We start from the raw sequence: 27,463 nt of genomic DNA on the forward strand, positions 1-27,463 counted from the left end.
ATAACTGCGGGTTTTTGACCTTTTAACGAACATTAAAGGGATAATTCACCCAAAAATGAAAATTCTGTCATCATTTATTACAAAAGTTACCATAATGCTAGCCTCGGTCACTATTCACATTCATTGTGTGGAAAAAAAGAAAGTCAAATGGAGGGTGAGTAAATGATGACAGAATTTTATTTTTGAGTGAACCATCCCTTTAATAGAACACGCAGATAATTTTTTTGACTTCTTTTGTACATGTTGATCACGACAGAGATTGTGGGACTACCATGAAACATGTCAAAATACAATTTTGATGAAGCAGTACCATGCACACAGAAAATGCAGAAGGACTTTAGTGAACCACAGTTTGACAACATACAATATGTGTTTTTATTTTTCTGTTTTTGACAATTGAAACTAAAATAAGGATCGATAAAGCACAAAAGGTTATTGTTCAGCTTTCCTGCCAGTCCTTCAGGACTTTAATCAAATAACATTCAAATGTTGTTTGTGCTGAAGGAGGTCTCACAGTGCATTGATTTCAGTATTAGATTTGCCTCTCAGATGCCTCTGTTTTCAAAGCCTTACAGGGAAACCTCACCAAAATCTATCACCCGTTTTCTGATCCCACGAGTAGCAGTACAGAGAAAGACATGAAATACATGAGCAGCCTGGACAAGAGCAAACCCAATTTACATGGATACTTTATCTACACCTGCGCTGTATCAATTATTAATATCTTAATCACACATACTGTAAATGTAGTTTACGATATACGAGTTTCTAAAAAAAGATCATTCGAGATCATACATGAAACATAATTTATGAGTTTCATCTGTATTTCTGCCATGAGCACTCTGACAAAACCCAAAAGGCCAATTCTTTTTTGAAGGTGCAATCATAATATATTATGACTTTACTATAAGGTTCTATTTGTTAACATTAGTAAAGGCATTAGGTATCATGAACTAACAATATATTTTTACAGCATTTATTCATCTTGGTTAATGTTCATTTATGGAAATGCTATTGTTTATTGTTCGCTCATAATGCATTAACTACTGATAAACTTTTAATTTTAAAAATGTATTAATATACAGTATGTTAAAAAATATAACATTAATCAAGATTAATCAGTGCTTTAAAAGTATTGTTCATTATAGTTAATGTTAACTAAAGTTGTTAACTACTGTTAATGAATGCCTGTATGAAGGTCACAAGTTATAAGCATTGCTATAGATTTATAATGGTATATAAATAATTATGAAACAAATCAGTTCATTTGTATACTGATTATCCATTACAATGGCTTATAGTGATAAAGTGTTATAACACAATGAAAATATTTGAAGCAGCCAGAGACATTATCAGATATCTGAAATATGTTATATATCAAAATATAAAAATAGTGATTAAGGCAAAATAATTATTGGAAAATTATTTCATTTCTTTTCTTCATTCACCATGGACTGGGCACAATGAGCTCCAACGACTATGGAGACTAGATGTTACAATTAGAGAATTTCATTTTGTATAGAAATGAATGGGCTTTTCAGGCTGCACCTTGCCTCCAATAACAAATTTGTGTTGTGCTACATCATAATGCGACTACATTATAGTTTACATTGCATTAACATTTCATTTCTAACTAATCATAACCCATTAACAAATTTAAACAGAAATCCATCATTGTTACAATACAGAATAGATGTAGTTTAAATGTTTATGATTGAAATTGTACAATAACAGTTACCAGTTACCATTTATGCTGTACATAACCTTGCTTAACAGGGTCACATCACCTTTTAAAAGTTACAATCATTTATCTCTGGAAATCCTCTATTCAATAAATATCAAAATTCACCCCTTTAACAACACTTATAATCAGTCACATTACTGCTACAACAGTAAAATACATCTGTTTGCCAATGGATCAGATGGTGGAATAAGGCCTTCTTAGCGTTGGCATAGAGATGGTAGATGATTTAAGGCAGTTTAATATAAGGAACAACAAGCAAGTCCACTTGGTGTAGCATGCTGCCACAAATTTGCATGTTTGCATTGTGTGTAGGAGTTACTCTGCAACTGTGGTTGTAATGTTTTTGGTTTATGTTTGTATGTTGAGCGAATGGTGCTTTTTCAGAAAGTGTGTGGGTCGCCGACTCCGCCGTCTCATGGCCTGCAACTCCTCTGTTTTCGGTCTACAAAAACAAATGTGCTTTTGTGCGTGTGTATTATTGAGTATGTTTGTGATCATTCTTACTGTTGTTGTTGCTGTTAAGATGTTGTAGCTGAAGCTCAATTCTTTCTTTCCTTTTTCGTTGGATCAGGTTGCCCCCGGCAAAACCAAGTATTCCACCCCCAACGGCGGCAGCCACCCCTGCCACTTTGAACCCCGCTAACAGTCCCAGCGGCCCTCCCAGCACTCCCCCTACAACAGCAGCTGCTACCGGCAAAACTGCCAGCTTCGAATGGGTCACCTGCGGACAGAGAAAGCACGAGATGAAAAATCTTGGCGGGACCATCACAAACCGTCACATGATTTATAGAATATGCATGCGATGTGCATGAAAGCGCTGAACAGGTGAAAAATGCAGTCATTTAGCAGGCATCAATGCCTCATGTCAAACGCTGTTTGAACCAACACACTTTTCATGTGCTGTTTTTCTGATAACCAAACAATTTTTGAAGTCTTTCAAGTTCAGTTTTCAGCCAAACAGGAACATATGCACAGATGCATGCAAATACACACAATTTTAATCAGCAAAAGCTGATTTAAATTTGACGTTTGCAGATCAAACCATCCTGGTAAATTAATTGATATCAGGTATAAAGAGAAACTCCTTTAGCCAGATGATTCTTTAATTAGAGCAAGGAGATGAGCCCCCCAGCACGCGCGCACAATTTTAATTTTCTGTTAAGATATGTAAACTTCAAGGCAGGGTCATCCATCAAATGCCACCTTTCCTCTCTTCTCATCTCTCCTTCTCTCTTTTGTATGTTCTTGCTCTCTCTCATCTAATCATCTTCACAAGGCAGGGTTAACAGAGCAGTTAATTACGCTCAAAGTGAGATAGAGAGAGAAAAAACTGAGAAAGTAAATCTGTTCCTTATGCAGTTCGGATACACCTGAGCCAGAACTTTAAGTAATATGTGTGTAAGGCACTTAGAAGAACATATATGTCGTTAGCAATGTGTGTGTGTGTGTGTGTGTGTGTGTGTGTGTGTGTTGACCTCCTCCTGTCCTTTTGAGCAGTCACAGAGGTGGGTCCACTTCCTACATGGGCATCAGACAAAATGCTCAATAGAACTGCATTAAGTCTCAACTCCAAAAAGAGAAACATTTCAATTGAGACTCGGTCGATGAAACGCATACAAACGCCCGTTCACACGCAAACACACACAGCCCATACTCCCTGCCTTCATGTTTAACCCTTCCCTTGCTTTTTTCCTGTTAAAATTTGGCACTCTGTAGTGTGTGTTTGTGTGTGTATATGTATCGAACGCACAGCAGGGACTCAAATACTGTTTATAGACTCTCTTTTGCACTCTTTAGACTTCTGTGCACTCGCACACTCACACACACATCAACTCCTCGTGAGGGGCCGACCAACACAGATCGATCTCTCCCCGCTCCATGCCTTCCGCCACCATCGCCACTACTCTCTCCCTCTTTCTTAATTGTGGTTTCCTTGCACTCTGACGTGGATCAATGGGCTGATGGCGGGGTAGGCCGAGTGAAGCAGGGGGGTAGAGTGGAATCGATCCCCTAGCAGGAGTGTCCCCTCTTCCCTTACCTTCCCCAGGCTCTGGGTCCCTTCCTCCACATTAGCGGCTGCTATGCTAACGTTCGCCTCAATGCTGTCAATCTTCTCCTGCTGAGCCTAAGACAGAGAGACACACGTTACATGTAGTCCACACACACAAGCTCCATAATCTTTGAAACAAGTGATTGTACGTGAAACAAAAACAAATGTGCTTTAATGTGTTAATATATAATCATCAACATTATAGTTGACAAATAACATGGGCACAAGCTTTTGATTTCGACAGTAAGATTTTAGGTTAAAAGTTATGTATAAATGTACATTTATTCTTTTGTCAGATGCTTTTATCTAAGTGATTAACTGTGCATTTAATGTATACATTTGATCAGTTAGTGCATTTACTGGGAATCGAACATATGACCAAAGTGTTGTCAGTGTCACGTTCACACAATTAGGTCACCATTCGTTTTAGGTTTTTCACTATTTTGTAATGACCATTTGTAGATATCTTATGCACTCCTACAGTGTGACAAATGAATTATTAAAAGTACAAATATTCAATGTAGTCTCTCAATTACCGGTATTATAAGATAAAAAAAACAAAAACTGCATAATAATTATGGATTTTCACACAACACCACACAACATTACTGTCAACTGCACATACAGTGACCCCCAAAAAGTATTTGGAAAAAATGTCTGAATGCTATTGCATTCAATACAATACAAAGAGACAACTTTAAACCAACTGGTCTCAAGATGATTTTTAGTGGATCTACGAAGTCAGCTCCTCTCAAGTTCACACAGGTGCCTGAGTAACAACAGGTGTAGTTCAACAAATTAACTATAAACAACATTTGACGACCACAAAGTCTCACAATAATTTTTGTTTTCATTTTGAACAGCATTAAAATATGCTTTCACTATCTTCAGTTTTACTCAATCCTTCAATGTCTTTATTACTTAAATTAACTGTGCTGATTCAACAAAAAAAGTGTCTTGTCAGATTTGTGTTCTTTTTTGGTTGGTTTACATAAAATTGGGCGGAGGATTTCTATTTACCAGCACGCATTGCATGAGACTCGACAGGGAGAGTAAATGTTAAAATTAAGTGTTTTTTATGTGTCTTTGTTCAAGATCAATATTAAGAGGGAGACTTGTTAATATTTAATGTTTTGTTATGTTGAGATTTAGGTGAATTTCTTGTATGTTGTAGTTGTGGGAGATTGAGCCTAGGATAAGGACTAAACATTTTTGGGTTTTCTACATATTGTTTTATCGATTGAGCTATTGCTGCATAGTGACCAAGTTGTGGTCACTAAGCTCAGTAGTGCTTTCCACCAGCATGTATTTAGCATGCCAACATTTCCTACTTGCATATCAATAAAAGAGTTTAATTTGAGTTGTTTTGACATTTAAAATTTTGGGGGTTTTCTTGAGTAAAGGTTCCCTCTAACTGAAGCATTTTGGTTGAATTTACACGGTAATTTTAATTTAAGAAAACTTATTTCAAACAAGTGGAACCACTGTCCATGATTAAATCAAGTTCAGCCAAAGATTTATAAAAACAAAAGATATATGGTTCAAAATGAAGACAAGAAGTATTTTGAAACTTTGTGGTTGTCAAACGGTAGTGGAACAAGCCCATAGTTAATGTGACAAACTACATTATAATATTATTTGAAACTTTTCTCTTGTTTTTTAATGTTTTGCTTGAAAAGTGTGTAGTATTTCCTTAAATGTCACTGGTTTTGATATTTTGTTATATAATGTAAAGACATTAATACATGTTTAAGTGTGGCTTAAGTGTCCGAATACTTCCAAGGATTAAATATGGCATTCAAGAGCATATCCCAACAAATACACAAACACCTCATGAAAAGTATAAAGTCAACAAAGACATGCTCAGTAATCTTGGTGGAGGGTATCTGGGGGTTTTAGTGGCGCTCTGCTGTGTGCTGGGGCAGAAGGGTGAGATGGAGGGGGTAGAGCTGCTTGTTTTGAGGGAGTCGGGGGCTGGTTGTCGGGGGTAACTGGGTGGTCTGTCGGAAACTTATGAAATATTCAAAGAGTGGCAGCTGTCTCTCTGTCTAAATCAGTGTGAGCTCTAAGTAATCACTACACACACACACACACACAATAGAGACTGCTGGAAAAATCTGCTTTTACTCTCCGGTACAGAGTTACATGAGCTTGGCACCTGCCCCTGTGTCAGTGTGTGTGTTAGTGTGTTGCTTTAAAAAATATATATATATCTGTTTTTGCATTGCTTTTTTGAGTGACAAAGGAATGGTTCCTCCAAAAAATTTAATTCAGCCTCCATTCACTTTCATTTTATGGATTAAAGATGCAATGAAAGTGAATGGTGACTGAGGCTAATATTCTACCTAATTTCTTAATTTGTCTATCACGAAAGAAAGAAAGTCAAGTAGAAGGATAAGCCAACAAGCTAAACACCTATAAGCATTATAAGTCATCCATACACACCATAACACATAACTGTAAACACACTATTTTAAAACCCCACTAATTGCTGGATTCAAAAGCTATTGATGTCTCTCTAGTTCCCTCCCTCCCCTCAGGAGCAGACGGTAATCGTAACCGTCTGCTCACAAGCTGCATGGATGCTCAGGAGAATATCTTTGGCTTAGTGTTAAGGGAATGAAGTATACTTTGTGCCCTAAGAGTGTCCTCTATAGAGAGGGAAGCGCTAATAAGGCTTGCTATTAACGTATCATACTTACCACCATCCAAAGTTCATCATCACTGCCTAACAGGGTGTGAAGTGATTAGAGATAGCCATGAACAACTGTTAACAACATTACGCTTTTGTGGCCCTGAATAAAGGCTTGTAGATGGTTAGTGAAACAATTCATATAATGAATTAAAAAAACGTCTCAAAACACAGATTTTGAAAGGGGAAATTTTGCAGTGTTTATTATTTATTTGTATTTATTTATTATGTTGTAGTGTTTTTTAGAGCCACTTTTAGTCAAGGATTTTTGCACAAGAAGTTTTTTCATTTTCAGTAAACTGGACATTTAAGACATTCATACTGATGTTGTTGTGACCTGTTATGGGGAACGTTACTTTTAAAATAATGCATTACATTATTTTGTTTTTCCTAAAAAAATAAAAAATAAAAAATAAAAAATAAAAAATAAAAAAAAAGTAAATTACATTAACATTACATTACTACATTACTCATCTAGGGTATGTTACATTACTAACTATGCTACTTTATAACTTTTTTTGGAAACTTGAATCAATTAAATATTTTAACTAATTAATCGCATGGTTTTCTATGATTAATTACGATTAACCATGGTACATGGTACATTAAAAACAACCATTAAAATCAAAGCATAAATAAGTTTATTGTTTACTTTATAAATTGTCTTAAAGAACTTGCAAGAAATTGGTTTGTCATTTTATTTTTAATATGTACTGTACGTTTAAATATTCAGTTTTTTGAGGACAGAGTTGAATTAGACAAATTTTTTACAGGTATAAATCTTTAATACAATTAAATGTATACATGCCATAAAATCAGTTGACATGCATAATTAAAAGTTGGACAAAACCTTTTGGCCTTTTTTCAGTTGACTTTTTAATTATAGGATCAAATGGGCAGATTCAATATATATCAAGCTTTATTGGCAAGATAAACTCCAAAATCTCTCCCACACCTGGCTCACCATGCCCGGCCCAGGACATGAGTTGCGCTTAATGAATAAGCGTGTACTGCTCCACACAATCAATTTCTGTGCTAGGATGCGCAGTGGAGTTGAGCATGTACCTCCTTGGAAATTTCTATAAGCCAATTTTAACCACAGGAAGTGGGGAAAAACATGAGTGAAGTTTCAGGAAGTGAAAAACTGGATGCTGCATTAATTGCGTAATGTTTTTAACGCATTAAACAGTCAACTATTAATTGCAGAAATTAACACATTAAATTTCACAGCCCTAATGGAAACACATTAGTAACTTTTACATCTTTCTTTCTGTCATTCTCTCAGTGCCAGCCAATTAATTATTCTTACCGTCATTAGCTGCCACTCTCCTTGTCAAAAATATAAGTGTTATGCTCGGTCTGCAGTGTTAGGGTGTTTGTTCTCCTGACATAGTTGGAAAGCAACAAATATACCCCAGTATAGAAGTTACACTATTCGCAGTGTAGACTGCTTCATCAATTATAATGGAAGCAATCTAGTTTTACTGCATAGGCATGACTATGTTATTGTATTGGTCATTAAATTAACCAAAGAGAGAAGTGAATGTTACTTTTTTGAAAATGTGAATCAGTCATTTTAGTGCAAATTCAAAATGAACACATTAGCCCTAAACAGCTTCCTGTTTCCTGTTCCGGTTGCTGCTGGCACGATGCACGATGTCTGTTTGTTTGTGGCTTGCTAGCCTGCTTAGCATTGCTTATTCCTCTACGTTCATCATTTTATCCTTTGCCATTTTACTGCGTTCATTGTTTTTTTTTTCCACTTTTCTACTATTTCAACTGCAAGTATATTACCGCACGCACCCATTTTCTTTCTTTTTTCTTTTCTTTTTTCCACTTGTCTACATCTCGCATTTCGACTGCATGCATTCGTTTTCTCCTTTGTGTTTCACATGGATTAATGCATCAATCTCAAACATCTGCTGATCAGGAACCTCCATAACAACAGCAAACAATTGCGTGAGGGATTCATATCGATCTCAAACCCTCGCCGCTCAAGAACAACCATGACAACAACAGCAACAAACAATTGCGGTAAGTCATGGCATCTGCTCATGTTATTGCTTCCGGCATTGCATGCCACATGTTTACTATAGCTTCTTCTGTCAGCAGTGAGGGATTTATATGTGATAAATGTAAGGAATTAGTCAGGCTGACAGAGAAGTTTAATGAGTTAGAAACACGCATCCAAACGCCAGTGAAGGTCAGTGAGAAAGAGAAGCCGGTAGATACTGTTTCGAATGTGGGTAGAACAGCGAACAACACACACACTTTGGTTCCGCTTTAGAACCCCTGCAGCAGGGCGTTTGTGTGACATCTCGGCGGCATACTCGCTCAGCAAAGCGACACCACTCTCCCGTTCCTGTTAGGGTTTCTAATCGACTCTCCCCACTCAATCATGTTGAATGCGCCCTTGTTATAGGAGATTCTATTGTATGGAATGTGGAAATAGAGACTCCAGCCACTATTGTTAAATGCATTTCAGGGGCTTGGGCGTCTGACATCAGATCAAATTTACAAGTGCTGGCTAATGCTAAACGTAGATTTTCTAAAATTGTTTTCATGTCGGCACAAACAATGTCCGGCTTCGCCACTCGGAGATCACTAGATATAATGTTAAAGAGGTGTGTGAACTTGAAAAACTTTGTCAGATAATGTAATATGCTCTGGCCCCCTCCCTGCTTGTTGTGGTGATGAGGTTTATAGTAGATTATTGTCACTGAATAGCTGGATGTCTGAGTGTTGTCTGGAGAATAGCATAGGATTTATAGACAATTGGAAGAGTTTTCTGGGTAGACCTCGGAAGGTGCCGCTCTCCTCTCTAGTAATTTGGCTCATAGTCTTAATAGTGATAGTATTTGACTAACTGGGGCCCAGGTCAAAAAGCAGAAAAACTAGCTAATCCGAATGTCTGCAAGCTGTCTTGAGACATCACACAGGTCAAATAAACTACAACACATACAGACTGTATCACATAGAGACTGTGTCTGTTCCCCAAACTACCAAACACAAACCCTTCACAAAATCATTTTGAAAAAATTGGATTAAGGTAAAACTTGAAAATAACAAAAACATTTTTACTGCAATTTACAGTAAAGTTTTTGGTGTTACTCAGAAGACAGGATATAAGTTTAAGTCTTTTGAATTCATAATGCTACAAATAGCTACAGACAGACACTAAAAGCTGCCAGGTCAGCATATTTTTGCAAACTTATAGAAAATAACCACAACAATCCTAGGTGTTTTTTCAGTACTGTGGCTAAATTGGTTAGGAATAAAGCCTTGACTAAGGCAGATATTCTGTCACAGCACAATAGTAATGACTTCATGAATTTCTTTACTGGTAATATTTAAATCATAAGAAATAAAACTGTCTGTCACAGTATCTCAGAAAACAGTGTCTCATAATTCTTTTCACAAGCAACTTCAATCCTTCACTGTCATAGGTCTTGAAGAGCTAACAAAACGTTTAGAAACATCAAAAGCCACAACATGTATATTAGATCCAATACCAACTAAGCTCTTAAAAGAGATATTCTGTGTAATCTCAGAACCTCTTCTTAATATTATTAACTCCTCGCTATCCATAGGACATATCCCAAGAAACTTTAAAATGGCAGTTATCAAACCGCTTATTAAGAAGCCACAGCTTGATCCTGGAGAACTGACTAATTACAGACTGATTTTAAATCTCCTGTTTATGTCGAAAATACTAGAAAAGGTAGTGTCCTCCCAACTATGTTCATTTCTACAGAGAAATAGTATATATGAACAATTTCAGTCAGGATTTAGGCCCCATCACAGTACAGAGACTGCACTTATCAGAGTTACAAATGACTTGCTCTTATCATCTGATCGCGGCTGCATTTCTCTTCCAGTGCTTTTAGATATTAGTGCTGCCTTTGACACCATAGATCACGACATTCTCTTAAATTGGCTTGAGAATTATGTTGGCATTTGTGGAGTTGCATTAGCATGGTTTAGGTCCTATTTAGCAAACCGCTACCACTTTGTCTGCGTAAACGAGAAATTGTCAAATCAAACAAAAGTATGGATTGCCACAGGGATCAGTTTAGGGCTTCTGCTTTTCTCCTTATATATGCTTCCCTTGGGAGATATTATCAGCAATCGTGGAATAAGTTTCCAATGATTTGCCGACGATACCCAATTTTATATTTCTTTAAAACCTGATGAAATGTCACAATTCTCCAAATTAGCAGAGTGTATCATTGAAATCAAATATTGGATGGTACTAATTATTGGACCAAAAACCTCTAAAAATAAGACACTAAAATATAATTTGACTCTCAACTGATGTACCGTTACACCGTCTTCTACCGCGAAGAAATTAGGTGTTATATTTGATACCAATCTTTCCTTTGAAAATCAAATTTCCAATGTTTATAGAACAGCATTCTTCCACCTCAGAAATATTGCTAAGTTACGACACATGCGCTCTGTTGCTGAATCCAAAAAACTAATTCATGCATTCATGACCTCAAGACTAGATTATTGAAATGCATTACTGGGAGGATGTCCAGCAAGTTCAATAAATAAACTTCAATTGGTTCAAAATGTGGCAGCCAGAGTGCTGACTAGAACCAAGAAATATGATCATATTAGCCCCACTTTATCATCGTTACATTGGCTACCTGTTAAATTTCTTATTAATTTTACAATTTTGTTAACTATGTAATGGTCCAGCACCACCGTACTTACAGTTGAAGTCAGAGGTTTACATAAACTTAGGTTGAAGCCATTAAAACTCATTTTGTAACCAATCCACAGACTTAATATTAGCAAACTATAGTTTTGGCAAGTCATTTAAGACATCTATTTTGTGCATGACCCAAGTAATTTTTCCAAAAAAGAAAAGAAAAGAATAAAAAATTACAAACAGATTGTTTCACTTTTAATCGACTATATCACAATTCCAGTGGGTCAGTACACTAAGTTAACTACATACACTAAGTTTACTGTGCCTTTAAGCAGCTTGGAAAATTCCAAAAAAATATATCAAGCCTTTAGACAATTAGCTTCTGATAGGAGGTATACTGAATTGGAGGTGTATCTGTGGATGTATTTTAAGGCCTACCTTCAAACTCAGTGCCTCTTTCCTTGACATCATGGGAAAATCTAAAGAAATCAGCCAAGACCTCAGAAAAAAAACTGTGGGCCTCCACAAGTCTGGTTCATCCTTGGAAGCAATTTCCAAATGCCTGAAGGTACCATGTTCATCTGTACAAAAAATTGTACGCAAGTATAAACACCATGGGACCACGCAGCCATCATACTACTCAGGAAGGAGAAGCATTCTGACTCCTAGAGATGAACGTAGTTTGGTGCGAAAAGTGCAAATCAAACCCAGAACAACAGCAAAGGAGCTTGTGAAGATGCTGGAGGAAACAGGTAGACAAGTATCTATATCCACAGTAAAAACAAGTCCTATATTGACCTGAAACCTGAAAGGCTGCTCAGCAAGGAATAAGCCACTGCTCCAAAACCACCATAAAAAAGTAGACTACAGTTTGCAAGTGCACATAGGGACAAAGATCTTACTTTTTGGAAAGAAATTTCCTCTGGTCTGATGAAACAAAAAATTTACTTTTTGGCCATAATGACCATCATTATGTTTGGAGGAAAAAAAGTGAGTCTTGCAAGCCGAAGAACACCATCCCAACTGTGAAGCATGGGGGTGGCAGCATCATGTTGTTGGGGTGCTTTGCTGCAGGAGGGACTGGTGCACTTCACAAAATAGATGGCATCATGAGGAAGGAAAATTATGTGGATATATTGAAGCAACATTTTATGACATAAGCCATGAAGTTAAAGCTTGGTTGCAAATGGGTCTTCCAAATGGACAATGACCCCAAGCATACCTCCAAATTTGTGGCAAAATGGCTTAAGGACAACACAGTCAAGGTATTGGAGTGGCCATCACAAAGCTCTGACCTCAATCCGACAGAAAATTTGTGGGCAGAACTGAAAAAGCGTGTGCATGCAAGGAGGCCAACAAACCTGACTCAGTTACACCAGTTCTGTCAGGAGGAATTAGCCAAAATTCCAGCAACTTATTGTGAGAAGCTTGTGGAAGGTTATCCAAAATGTTTGACCCAAGTTAAACAATTTAAAGGCAATGCTACCAATACTAACTAATTGTTTGTAAATTTCTTAAAATAGTGATCTTAACTGACCTAAGAAAGGGAATGTTTTCTATGATTAAATGTCAGGAATTGTGAAAAACTGAGTTTAAATGTGTTTGGCTAAGGTGTATGTAAACTTCTGACTTCAACCGTAAATGACCTTTTACCACGCTATATTCCATCACGTTCATAACGATCGCAAAATTCTGGCCTGTTAATAGTTCCTAGTATATCAAAAGGAGGTGGGTCCTTTTCCTATTTGGCTCCTAAACTATGGAATAGTCTCCCTAACACTGTTCAGAATGCAAACACACTCACTCAGTTAAAGTCTAAACTAAAGACTCATCTATTTAGCCAAGGCATACACCTAATTTATGCATCAACTCACAATTAGGCTGCTTTAGTTAGGTCTGCCGGAACCAAAAACATTTATCATGATCTATAACTCTACGCTAATCTACGCAATGCTAATATTGTTCAATCTGTTTTCCTGTCTCAACCTCAGGATTCATATCCCGAGTTTACCAGAGCCGTCCAGATATAGCTCCGTTCATGCTTGGTGTTGGACTCCACTGCTATGTGTCTGTAAGTGATGATGACTAAATGCAGCTGGTTCCAGCCAGACATCACTTCAGTCTATTAAGATGGACTTGAGGGGATGAACTGGTGCCAACTCCAACCATAAGACATGGGATACTTCATATGCCACTGCCTGAACCATGCACTTAGGATAGACCTCACCGAAATGTACTGCCAGTTGAACTGTGATGCACCTCACTGATCTCTGCCTGCATTACCTTGGTCTAATGATGGACTTCACATATGGAATACATAGACCAGTGGTTCCCAACCCTGTTCCTGGAGGCCCCCCTCCAACACTGTAATTTTTGTATATCTCCCTTTTCTGACACACCCAATTCAGGTCTTGGAGTCTCCACTAATGAGCTGATGAGTTGAATCAGGTGTGTTTGATTAGGGAGATATCCTAAATGTGTAGTGTTGGAGGGCCTCGAGGAACAGGGTTGGGAACCACTGACATAGACTATCAATTAATTGCCAACAAAAGCCTTCATCAGCCAACTAACAAAGGACAATGCATCTATGTGAACTTCTGCAGTTAATCCAGGATGAACTTCAAAGATATTAGTCATTAATCTTACAATTCATACAAAATCTTTGTTAAACACTGGCCCTTAACACTTAATTAGTTTACTAATTTTAAACCATGACTTGCACTGCACATAAATAACTAATATTGGCATTATATTCATGCTGGTTAGCCAGAGGGGAACTGGCCCCCAAGGTTATTTTTCTCCATTAACCAACATCTTATGGAGTTTTGTGTTCCTTGCCACAGTCGCCTTCGGCTTGCTCACTGGGTTCCTAAATACAATTATAATTTAATTATTCAATTATTTATTTTTATACACAATTTACAATCATATTTAATCAAACTACACAATGATGACTAAGACTTTATAGATATTACCGTTTCATTTTCTGTTAATGCATGATTTACTGTAAAGCTGCTTTGAAACGATGTGAGTTGTGAAAAGCACTATACAGATAAAAATGACTTGACATTACTTGTTACTTCCAAAATGTATCTGATAATGTAGCACACATTACCCCAACACTAGTTGTGACATCATAACCATGACAATTTCTGAATGACCAATTTTTTGCAGTTTAGGGATTAAACTTTGCATTGTGAACATTAGAGTATGTCTACACAATACATCAAACTCTTTTTCAAAGGAGCAAGAAAATCCTGTCATCCATGATATGCCCCTTTAAACACAGATTTAAGACAGAAGTCTGACATCCTATCTGTGATCAACCAAAACAGTGTTGTTTCTTTATTCAGCATAATCTCTCCTAATTAACTTAATTCTTCAGAGACAGACTGGACAAGAACAATGTCTGCCTGTCACAGGTTGACAGAATGCACATGATTTCTCCCTATCCTCCACCAAGTGTCCAACTGCAATTTTAATAATGGCTGTTAGATGGCGTGGATTCTCATTAATCCTGACTGGTAAGCACATGGCTGACAGATTTTCACCAATCTCTGGATGTCTTTTCAATCACACACATACACACATTCTGATGGGATCAATACCACCTTGTTGGCTCTCAGGAGACAAAGCCATTTGTCTGACAGCTCTGCCAAACCAAAGGGTTTTGGTCACCACCCTTTATCAACATCCAAACACACACATGCATGCACATACACACATTCTCACATGCACACACGCACTCGCACACACACGCGTGCACACACACACACACACACACACACACACACACACACACACACTATAAATACTTGAAACTCTCTTTCTCTGACTATCCCTTCTTTCTCTCCAAAAAACAAACAGTGAATCCTTTCCACAGATGTGTATACATCACAGGTACTTACATGAACAATGGTGGAGAACTCGTTCACTAAACCATTCAACTCCAGCATGTCCTAAACAAACATCCCACAAAAATCGCACACAATTAGACACTTAAAGTCTGAGTAAATTCCAGGGGCCATATTAAAGAAACATCCATACTGTAGAATACCATCTTAGCTGTTATCTTTCTGGCTATAGTGATCCTAACTTGAACTTTTTTAACTTAAATTCTGTTATTGCTCACTCACACTCATGACTGTCTTTCTCTCATGGAACACAAAAAGGAGATATTAGGCAGAATGTTAGCCTTAGTCACCACTGACTTTCTTTGCACCTCATTTCTATACAATGAAAGTAAATGAAGACAGAGGTTTTTTTCTTTCTGTATAGCTGCTTTAAAACAATGTGTTGTGAAAAGCACTATACAAATAAACTTGACTTGACTTAGTTTACATTCTGCCTACCATCTCCCTTTGCATTTCACGGTAGAAAGTAATATGGGGTTGGACAACATGACGGTGAGTAAATTTTCAGAATTGTCATTTTTGAGTAAAAAATAACTTTAAGATAGGTGTTTTCTGTAATAAAGCCCCAAGAAATATGTGCTTCTTTATATTTAAATGTATTTATGTTTTGGAAATGTTTGTGTGTGTTACCTCTGCTAAAGAATCCCAGGATTCTGCAGCGTTCTGTTCTGGAGAGATTTCAGGCAGAAGCAGCTGTATTTGAGTGACAGGGGAACCAGGGACACCTCTATCGCCATCACCTAACCCAGCACATGAAAGCGAAAATGCTATTAAAAACCCACATCTTGGTCATCTTCACACCAGAAACACATCAGAAACACATACTGTGTGATGTATCTGAGGCTGTGTGTAAGTCTGTGCTGGCAGTTTCCTGGAAGCAGGGCCTATTGACAGCATCTGAGTGAATCCTAAGGAACTCTTGAATTGCAGATGAGGCTTGCTCTCTGATTGGCTGAACAAGTTTCTCCAGAGCTGCAGCATCAGTGCTGCGTACGAGCCAACATAACTTCTCCATCTCCCGCAGGTTAGATCGCAACTGCTACAGGAAGGCAAAATGAAAGAAAGCGGTTATAACAATCCTTTGTGATAAGTGGATCCATAGTTTAATTTAGCAGCTCTATGCAGTCTTTATACAGATCATGACTGGTTCACATGAGCAACAACAAACACTGACCACGGTTACATGGACACCAGAAAATGGCTTTTTGCAAGAAAGTGGGTTGTTGTGAGAAAACAGCGTTCCCATTTACATGTACTGTATAAGCGGCGTTCTCTTTACTCCCATATACATGCGCCTCGTTCAATAAGCAGCTTTCTCCACAGCAACGTAATTTTCCCATGATGCTTGTGTAAATAACACATGGCATCCAAGGAAGACTTCACTATTTTACTCTCTGTTGATTCGCTTTATTTCCAGATATTCCAGAGTTGTTGCTGTGTTTGTTTCCTTAACTTACTATCACGACCTGCAGCTGAATTGCGATGCATTATTTTATGTAAGAGAGGATTCCCTCTTACATAAAACTCTGGGATTCCCCCATTGTATGAGCACATATATGCAGACATTTGGGACAGTCGATATTTTACATTCGTGTGTATAAATGGGTATAAAATATAGTGTATGTGATTTTCCCACTGTACTCCCAGAAATGTTGAATTCTTTCCACTGTGTTGACATGTTGTTGGTCTCCATCCTATGACGTTTGTTATGCTGGTCTGTTCCACACACGCGCACTCTTCGAACACCCATCAGAACGCCGCTTATGTGTTTACATGAGTCTTTGTGACTAATTTCTTGTAATATATCACTCCGAGGAGTCTTACAGGTCGCCTTCCACAGTGGCTGGTACATCAGCAAAATACTCTGCATGAAAAATCCTTATTTGGCGGGTGTTCATTTCAAACCTTTTTCACCAGGAGTAGGCTGTACGACAAATTCGGGAGAAAGGAAATCAAAACAGTGTAATTGACTTCAAGCTTTGCAATCGCACCCACGCATTCTGCAGGAAAATGATCTCTAGAAAGTTTTAAACGATCATTTGTTGGTGAATGGTGAGACACCCAGCGAGCCACTTGATTTTTAACAAAGAGCCACTTGTGGCTCGCGAGCCATAGGTTCCCGACCTCTGCCTTAAACGGTGTAAGAAAATCAGCGTTCTTGTTTACATGACGTTTCAGAGCACCGCTTTCTGCTAAAACACTGGAATAAACCGTTTTCTTAAAGGATTAGTTCACCCAAAAGTGAAAATTTGCTGATAATTTACTCACCCTCAGGCCATCCAAGATGTATCTGAGTTTCTTTCTTCATCAGAACAGAATTTAAGACTTTTAGGATTTCATTTCAGGCTTCCTCCTCTAAACAATGCAAGTGAATGTCCTCCATTTTTTGACAGTCCAAAATGCCTATTTAGGGTGCTTCAAAATAGTCGACTCCAGTCGACAAATAAAGGTCTTCTGAACCCAAATGACTGATTATTTTTTTTAAACAAAACAATACCTATATACTTTTTAACTACAAATGTTCGCTTCCGTACATCTCTTGTGATGTGCGCTTATGAGAGGGATGATGTAAGCTCGTTGGTAAGGTCACGCGTCACGTGGAGGAGGAGTCAGGAAGCACGTCATTGTTTACAAGAGAAACTGTGCCGTTCACAAACCAAAACAGTCCAAAACAATTTCAAAACAATATAAATAAAATAAAAAATAATTTCCAAATAATAATAATAAAAAAACAATGTAAACAATGACACGCTTCCTGACTCCTCCTCAATGTGACGTGTGACCTTACCAACGAGCTTACATAATCCCTCTCATGAGCGCACATCACAAGAGATGTACGGAAGTGAACATTTGTAGTTAAAAAGTATATAAGTATTGTTTTGTTTCTAAAAATAATCAATCATTTGGGTTCAGAAGACCTTTATTTGTCGACTGAAGTCGACTATTTTGATGCACCCTAAATATGCATTTTGGACCGTCAAAAAATGGAGCACATTCACTTGCATTGTTTAAAGGAGGAGGCCTGAAATGAAATCCTAAAAGTCTTAGATTCTCTTTTGATGAAGAAAGAAACTCAGATACATCTTGGATGACCTGAGGTTGAGTACATTATCAGCAAATGTTCATTTTTGGGTGAACTATTCCTTTAAGTGCATGTAAACATGGTCACTGAACACAATCTAACACCTTCCCCCTGTTGATACGCAGGGATCAAACCTGACCAAACCTTAAATCGCTTTAAAAAAAAATTGCTTTTTTCTTTCCTACAAGCAAGCAGACCTAACATAGATTTTAGGGATGGGTCACGATGGTCGACTAGTCAAATAGATGTGCAACAACCGACTAATTGACAAGTAAGGTTAGTTTTAGATTTTTTTCATTTATTTATTTACAATATTTAATATTACATATAGTGTGTGTGTGTGTGTGTGTATATATATATATATATATATATATATATATATATATATAGCTCTGGAAAAATGAAGAGACCACTGCAAAATTACAAGTTTCTCTGGATTGAACATTTTTATTTTATTCTATAAAATACTGACAACATTTCTCCTAAGTTCCAAATAAAAATATTGTCATTTAGAGCATTTATTTGCAGAAAATTACAACTGGTCAAAATAACAAAAAAAGATTTTCAGACCTTGAATAATGAAACAAAAAAAACTAAACAAAAAATACAAGTTCATATTCATTATTAAACAACACAATTTAGGAAGAGTTCAGAACTCAATATTTGGTGGAATAACCCTGATTTTCAATCACAGCTTTCATACGTCTTGGCAAGCTCTCTACCAGCAGGACAATGCTCCATGCCACACAGCCAGGTCAATCAAGATGACAGGTCAAACATTGCTGTTGGGTGACTTCATGCCACTTCTGGCGCAAAAATTCAAGCAGCTCGGCTTAGTTTGATGGCTTGTGGCCATCCATCTGCCTCTTGATCACATTACAGAGGTTTTCAATGGGGTTCAGGTCTGTAGATTGGGCTAGCCATGACAGGGTCTTGATCCGGTGGTCCTCCATCCACACCTTGATTGAACTGGCTGTGTGGCATGGAGCATTGTCCTGCTGGAAAAAACAATCCTCTGAGTTGAGGAACATTATCAGAGCAGAAGGAAGCAAGTTTTCTTCCAGGATAACCTTGTACGTGGCTTGATTCATGAGCTCTTCACAAAGCCGAATCTGCCCGATCCAGCCTTGCTGAAGCACCCCCAGATCATCACCGATTTATTTGGAATTTGGGAGAAATGTTGTCAGTACTTTATAAAATGTTCATTTTACTCAAACACATACCTATAAATAGTAAATCCAGAGAAACTGATAATTTTGCAGTGTTCTCTTAATTTTTTCCAGATATCTTTAAAGCTATATATATATATAATATATAATATATATATATATATATATATATATATATATATATATATATATCTTTAAAGGTGCACTCAGTAACTTTTTGTTTGTGTCATCTTGGACTTATAGTGACACCTAGTGGTGTGGATGCATCATCGTTCAAAATCAATAGTTTTCAGTTACAGATGCCATTGTAGAAATTCAATTTTCACAATTAATTTAATCCAAGAGTGAAAGTGTCCAAAAAAAAGACAGTTACTGAGATTAAGTGAGTAGTATTGAGCTGGTCATGTGATTCTAAATAGCAGTCCCCATGAGGGCGCCCCTGCCCCATGTAGAATAAAACAGCTTTTATAAGGTTATTGATATGACTAGAGTCCTCATCTCATGTGAGTGGTCATGATTTTATACACGTTTCAAAATACAAATTACAATTCATTTCTTTAGGAATAAATTTATTTAATGGGGAAAAAAATACTGAGTGCACCTTTAATTCAAGTTTTTATTAATATTATATTTATACTTTTATTTATTTATAATATTTAGTTTCATTTATATCAAATATTTATCATTTATTTTCTTATATTTTGATTTTATTCAGTGATGGAACTAGTTGACACATCCTGTGTGGATGTCTTCTAAGAAACATGTCTGATCAGGGTCAGGTGAACCCATAACCAGCCTGATTATTCTGGGCTTCATAAAGACCAATCAGTCAACTAGTCACTCAGGTGACTCACTGACTAGTCTATTTTGAACATATGTAGTTTTGCACCTTACCTAGTAGATCCCTTATTTCATTCATTACTAACATCTTAATAAGCTCTGGCTCCCACATGAGGGAGTGCATTTGTGTACAATGACGCAGACCCAAAGTTATATATAAAACATTGCCCCAAACCTGCCCCAAAACCTGACTCTGGTCAGGTAGCAGACCTCTATCAGGGATTGTAGATCAATTCATAAGCATTGAACAGAGGTCAAAAGTTAACCACAGGCCAATCAAAGTGTTCCGCTCTCCTGCACTCATTCCACACTCTAAATAATCATGTTCAGGATCATCCCTTCTAACTGATTCACACACACACAGAGAGCAATATGCTGTATTAATAAACTTGAGAACCGAAAAACAAAACCAGTTTAATAAAAATCTTTTTTTAAAAAAAACACTAAAACCCAATGATTTCCATGATGTCAGGTTCAATTAACAGTTCTTCAGCATTCAGCTGTTGATGTAGACTGAGTACTGAATTAAAACACTCTGTTATTCAGCATGGCGGCAAAAGAAATAAAGTTTTAACTGAGTGAGCTTGCAGTCTAAATTAAATGTGATGATTAAGTGAGGTGCCGCTTAATAATCAAAATATATATATCTATATATATAGATATATAAATAAATACACATGTGAACATGAATGAATGACTCTGAGCCGGTTCTTGAATTGGTCAAAAAGACGGTGAGAATGGTTTGAATCAGTCTAACGACTCACTAACTGAATCAGTTAGAGTGGTTCTTCACTGAACTCAAAAAGAACCGGTAACTGTGTACTTCAGGCTGGTGAGACTTAAATCAGTGTAATTACTGCCTGGTTGTCCATAACAGTGTGCAACTAAACTTAGCTTTATTTATAAAAATATATATACATTTAAAAAAGTATATAGTTCATAGGACCACTTATGGAAACAATAAATTTTAATCATTTAAGAACCAGGAAGTGGACTCGGAGACAGAACATTTAATTCCTCACGATTCCCATCCCTATGCATTAATCCAAACATCACTTATGTATGCAGTTTGTTTTTAATTCTGATACCGGCTGGCTCTAAAGACCACAAAGACAGTGAAAACGAATCTCAATCTGGGTCAACACACTACTCTCTCTTCCTGTCCTCCCTACACCCAAACTCCCATCAGCAGGTGTGTGATGAGTGCAATCTTAAGGGTTGTTCTTCTTTCACTCTCACTCTCTCTCTCTCTCTCTCTCTCTCTCTCTCTCTCTCTCTCTCTCTCCCTCTCTCTGTCCCCAGGGAGCTACTTTAACAATGTCTGCCTTGTTTCTGTCTATTGTCAGTCATCCACATCTCACAGACACAGAAACACTTAAAGGCTCTCACACTCTCTCTGCAGTGGTGGACACAGGAATGCTCTCTGGCATCTCTGGGGGGGACGAAACCTGGGTGCTAAGGTCATACACACAAAAGGCACATAACACACTCTAAGGACTATCCCACAAGAGCCCTGGACACACTCTCAGAGACATTAACACAGAGGTTACATGCTTGTCTGGCCATTACAGAGAGAAAAGACATCACACGTACACTAACCATGCATTACACCAGAGACCTGAGACAAACACTATTTAATAAACACACAGCATCTCACAGCAATATCAGAAGAGGAAGAAGACATGTTAGGAGATAATTTTACCAAATAATTTTGTGAATGCACAGAAAACTTTCTTCTTTTTCATTGTAACCCGAATTGAACCTGATGTAGACTTGTTGTCACATGACTGTTCTTTATTGCATAGTTTTTCTATTGTTCTTAAAGACCCTGTGAAATCAAAATGAAAGTTTTGCTGTTTTTAGTTTATATCTATTAGCTTTAGGGTCATCTATATGCCAGTGTACTTCTAAAGGTTGACAAAATTCATTTTCAGAAGATATAAGCATTTAAATTATGCAGTCTCACTCTTCCGGCTAGAAAGACACAGTCAAATCATGACGTCAAACTGTACTAGAGAAACTATGTCCAATCAAATGCTTTCTAGAATGAGAAGGCACCTGCCCCATTATACTGCTCACCACACATGGCTGTGTTTTCACCTGCGCTGATGGTTCCTTCGCAGGGCACTTCAAAGAGAGCACAATCCTTGTTGTGGGGTCTTCCCAAACAGAATTTCCAATAATAATCACTGTAGAAGTGAGTTGTGACTGACTGTTATCACCTTTCAGCCCCCTGAAGCCCTCAGAGTGGAGGGTAATTGTCTTTTAAGGGAATAGGGCATAGGGACTATCACTTCTGATTGGACACGCTCATGGGAGTTAGACTCGATGAAAGTGTCTGGAGTTTATATTTAATGCAACCGTTTTTCAGTGGTTTCTTGGGATGTACATCACGAGTAAGTGTTCTTTGCTCTATTTAGTGTAGTGTGATTCAAAACATTGATATGTTGTAATGTTTTATTCGCTTGTTTCTGATTCATCTTCATGACTTGCATAACAGCTCCTGCCTCGTCATTAGTGAAGTCCGCTATGCACTGTTTTTGTTGGTAACAGGGTCAGTTTGATCACTGTTCAGATCTCAATTCAGTGGAAAAAGTGGCTGAACTAAGTTGAGATCGCTCAGTTTCTGTACAGTTTCACTCTCTAACAGCAGCACGGTGGACAGAGGAATGTGTGTGTGTGTCTGTATGTATGACTGCACTTATTGGCTAGTTAAAAAATGGCACGAGTCCAGCCCCAACTTCATGTTTCAGTAGGAAATATGTCAACAGTGTAAAGTAAGATGTGCTTTTCAAGGAACTTTAACACGGGGACTTTAAAGAGCTATTACTGCGAGACCTTAAAGGGATAGTTCACCCAAAAATGAAAATTCTCTCATCATTTACTTACCCTCATGCCATCTCAGATGTGTATGACATTCTTTTTCTGCAGAACACAAACAAAGATTTTTAAAAGAATATCTCACAATGGTCCTCACAATACAAGTGAATGGTGACCACAACTTTGAAGGTCCAAAAGGACATAAAGGCATTATAAAAGTAATCCATAGGCTCCAGTGGTTAAATCCATATCTTCTGGAGCGATATGATAGGTGTGGGTGAGAAACAGATCAATATTTAAGTCCTTTTTTTACTGAAAATCTACACTTTCACTTCCACATTCTGGTTTGAAAGTGACTTTCACTTTCACATTCAGCCACCTACTGGTTGGGGCTGGTCAAAGGTGGAGATTGATAGTAAAAAAGGACTTAAACATTGACTCCAGCTAGGTCTCCTAAGCAACCAAATTGGCCCGGTTGCTATAATGTGTGGTTCTCGCTCTCGGTAGGGCGCGTGGTGAGTTGTGTGTGGATGCTGCAGAGAGTAGCGTGAAGCCTCCACATGTGCTAGGTCTCCGCGGTAACACGTGCAACAAGCAATGTGATAAGATGCGCGGATTGACGGTCTCAGACGTGGAGGCAACTGAGATTCGTCCTCCGCCACCCGGATTGAGGAGAGTCACTATGCCACCACGAGGACTTAGAGAGCACATTGGGAATTGGGCATTCCAAATAGGGGAGACAATCCCAAAATAAAAGAAAAAAAAATACTAAAATAGTTCAATAACATTTTTTTAAATCTCGTCATAATCTCACAATAACAGTAATAATGTGTTATTATGAGACTTCTTTGTAAATTAAAGGCGTATTAAAGAAAATGAAGAAGAGGTGCCTTTAAGAGCGCATGCTACAGCAGATTGAGGGCGAATTCCAATCGCAAGTGATCCTCCCAATGCTCTATACTCACTCCGAACTGCAGAGCCCTTGAAGTGGGTACTCTGAAGGAAACATGGCATTACTGTATGAATGTACCCTTCGCTAACAGTCTTGTGGATGGGCCCTCTGAGAAAAGATTCATTTTCTCACTTCTGTTTTAAACGAGATTTCGAGTGGCATCCCCTCCCGCAGGAGTGTCCTTCAAGGAAGCAAAAAATGCAGTTCTGAATTCACCCCGGAACATCGATGTGCCATTACCTCAGATGAGTAACAGGTCAGATAAAAAGTCCACTCCATGTATTGTATTGTAAGTTCATCAAAAGAATAATACTCAATTGCTACCTTATTTCTGACATCACATACCACTAGTGTAGACAGATTTATTTATTATAATGGGAGCAGTCGCGTCGCTTTCAGTGATATAAATTAAATTTGTCTTATATAGAATATTGACATAAACTGAAGGAGCTGTCAGGTTCAGCCAAAGCCAGTTTGGTTTTGTTGAAACCAATAAGCCATTAGACTAATCACTTTCAGAAAAATACCATTAGGCTACCACAGTACCGCAGCTCCCTCTATGCATATTATGCAGTCTGCGTAGGGCACCAACTCCCTAGGGGGCACCATCATACCCTAGGGGGGCACCAGAAACTCCACCAGCTGCCCTTACTCATAGGTTATACATTATTCAAGACCCTGTAGCATTCGCGGAACACAGACGATCGCCTCACGCTCACACTTTCTCATCCCGCCTTCGCACCGTGCACTACGTTAACAGGGTAATGCCATGGTACTGAATGACTGATCATGTTCATATTTCATAATACTGTCATGATACTCCAAGTTACTTTAAAAAATACCATGGTTTTACTATGACACGTGTCAAAAGCATGTGGTTATCACAGACCATGTCTGAAAATAAATAAATAAACAACTATTTCCATAGTGCTTTTTGTGAGAAATATAACAGAAAAGGCCATTATTTGTGATAAAGGAAAAATGGAAAAATTATGTACAATATATACTGTATATACAAGAAAATAGTTAAATACTCAAAAAGCAAAGAAATTAGTTACGTATTTATAATTACTACTCATTTAAAAATAAATAAATAAATAAATATGTGCCCTTTTTAATCCTTCCGCCCCTGTCCCTGCTAAGGCCTGTGCACTTTACTGCATATCAGGGATGGCATGAGGTCAGTAAATGATGAGAGATTTTCATTTTTAGGTGAACTATCCCTTTAACATTCTGTCATTTACTCGCCCTCATGTTGTTTCAAACCTGTGAGACATTCTTTCATCTGTGGAATACAGTAAGTGATGTTAAGCAGTATGTTTGTCTCAGTCACCATTCACTATTATTGCAACTTTTTTTCCATACAATGAGAGTGATTGGTGACTGAGGCAATCATTCTGGTCATCATCACTGCCTTAAGAAAATCAACAAAAACAACAATAATACAAAAAGACATTGTCCATGAAATAAAACTACACAAATTAATATTTATTTGTAATAAAAAATCTATGTATGGTGCATAACCAGATCCTCCTGGGCTGTATACTGCTGTACAACTGTGCCATATTGTGTTCAAAATATGTGTTGTACCTGGACAGTGCGGCTGGAGTTAATGTGCTCTTGGTGCAATTTGTCCCACTGTCTGCTTCTCTGAAACTACAATAAGAAAGTTCAGTTAATTAATTTCACAGCTATAACTGCTTATAGACATTTAATAAACTCTCTTTGTGATCACAGGCTGGTGATTCACAATGTGATTTTGATCATCTGTTTTCGTGGCTGTGCAGGAGCCTGCCACAACACACTGTTATCCTATTATGTATTCCTAAAACTGGCTGACTGAATGAGAGACAAAGAGACCCCATTTACAACTGGTATTAAGATGCTTCTCGGGTGCTCCGATCATGTGTTCAGACGAGACACATCGCTGTTTACACCTGGTCGCTTAAATGCGTCTCCTGTGACCACTTGTTTTCGGATTTTAAAGAGGTGACGACATACATCAATCACTATGTCATTGAGTTACTGTATGATAATAAACTGCAAAAATTTAAGAAAAGACAAAGTGCAAAGACGCCGCACTGTTTCTCCCACATGTACTTGAAATTTATTCTAAATTATCAGTTGTTTTAGTAGAGTACCTGTATTAAGTAGATTCAGATGTGCGTGCTTGTCATCTGTGTCGCTGCATGTTGATATCAGACACACAGAAGATCCGTGAAGTTCTCGTGCTTGTGTATGTTTCCGCTTTTTCACATTTTCCGATCGCATGTTTATTTCCTTTTAAAGCCACTCATAACCAAGAAAGTTTAAACCCTTCCTTTATCACAGGGGTTGAGTGACAGGTGAGGGGTGGCACTTCACTGCTGTCCAGGACAGATTAGTGTTTACACCTCAAACGAGATGTGGTCACATGTGTTTTTGACTACTGCCGTATGTGGTTTTTGTGATCCGATCACAAAGCATTTTAGACCCCGTTTAGACCTATATTTAGTGCTGACCACTTGTGATCGGATCACCCAAAATACATTTTAATAGCAGGTGTAAACGGGGTCAGAGACACATGGCCTATGTTGGTCATGTTTTGGGTGTGATGCCCATGTGCTGCGCTTTGTTGTCACTGCTCTAGTCTGCACGTGTGTGTGTGTGTGTGTGTGTGTGTGTGTATATACCTTTTCTATGTTGTGCTGGTGATGATGAAGCCTCTCCAGGTCAGTGGGGATTGCCACTTTAATGAATTTCTGAATGGGGGGTTCCAGGCGCCTAAGTGGCAGCTTTCCAGCTTCATCAGCCATTATGACCGTCACTTCTGACCTCTCTTATAAGGTCACAGGCTTAAAACATCCATTAATTTATAGTCTTGCTCTAAAGGAGAGTAAGAGAAAATATAATATAACTATACTGTATCCATGAAGATAACAACAGTCAGGGGGGTGGAGTGTCTTATTATGTAATTCCTTGTTGGGAAATGTTGACTAAAGACTAACCTTAAAAAAAGTACTGTGGCGGTGCAATGGTACTGTGGTGGGATAAGATAGTAATACTATGCTACTTTAATATGTGGCACTGAATGCTTACCATATCCATAATAATCCTAGACACCAAATATATGTCTCAATATATGTCCAAAACATAGAATTAACATGTTACTTTTCCTAAACTGCAATTTTCAGATGTCAACAACAATATGCAAAATGTTCGGCGAGGTCATTTAACTGTCAGTGTTAGCTGACAACACGGCAAACATTGTGTTCACATTCCCATATTTAAAATGACACTATATATTTTAACAAACAATTAGTAATAACTCTTATAAAACCATAAGATTAAAAAAAACACACATCTGCATCAGTTCAACTAGCTAACTAAACTCTCACAAAAATTATTCGACAGTTTGAAGTACCTGACTACTTTCTTTCTTACCTGTGCGGAGCAAACAGTAAACAGAGATCGATCACGTACTATCGGTGATTTCTGTCGCTGACCAACTTTGTGTGTGTAAACAATGGTTTCGCTTTCAGCTGTGTGCAACGCTAAAATGTG

General features: G+C 37.8%; 1 protein-coding gene across 1 annotated transcript; it reads right to left on the reverse strand.

Annotated features, from left to right (window-relative positions):
- Window positions 1-351: 351 nt before the first annotated feature.
- On the reverse strand, window positions 352-27,463 carry LOC127453011 (syntaxin-17-like). Its single transcript, XM_051718993.1, has 8 exons — window positions 27,344-27,463; window positions 26,593-26,785; window positions 25,511-25,576; window positions 15,883-16,096; window positions 15,688-15,797; window positions 15,052-15,102; window positions 3,783-3,869; window positions 352-2,465 (listed from the first exon to the last, which is right to left on the reverse strand). Exons 2-8 carry the CDS (start codon window positions 26,713-26,715, stop codon window positions 2,220-2,222), a joined length of 897 nt encoding a protein of 298 aa, XP_051574953.1. The 5' UTR covers window positions 26,716-26,785; window positions 27,344-27,463; the 3' UTR covers window positions 352-2,219.

This window comes from Myxocyprinus asiaticus, chromosome 15 (assembly GCF_019703515.2).
Source record: "Myxocyprinus asiaticus isolate MX2 ecotype Aquarium Trade chromosome 15, UBuf_Myxa_2, whole genome shotgun sequence".
Classification (NCBI taxonomy): domain Eukaryota; kingdom Metazoa; phylum Chordata; class Actinopteri; order Cypriniformes; family Catostomidae; genus Myxocyprinus; species Myxocyprinus asiaticus.

Excerpts from the sequence above, each read along its gene's own strand:
- LOC127453011 (XM_051718993.1), bottom strand. The coding sequence starts at position 26,715 with ATGGCTGATGAAGCTGGAAAGCTGCCACTTAGGCGCCTGGAACCCCCC. Across the intron at positions 15,798-15,882 it reads AGCCTCAGATACATCACACA|GTGATGGCGATAGAGGTGTC; the intron begins GTATGTGTTTCT and ends GTGCTGGGTTAG. Across the intron at positions 3,870-15,051 it reads AGTTCTCCACCATTGTTCAT|GCTCAGCAGGAGAAGATTGA; the intron begins GTAAGTACCTGT and ends TCTCTGTCTTAG.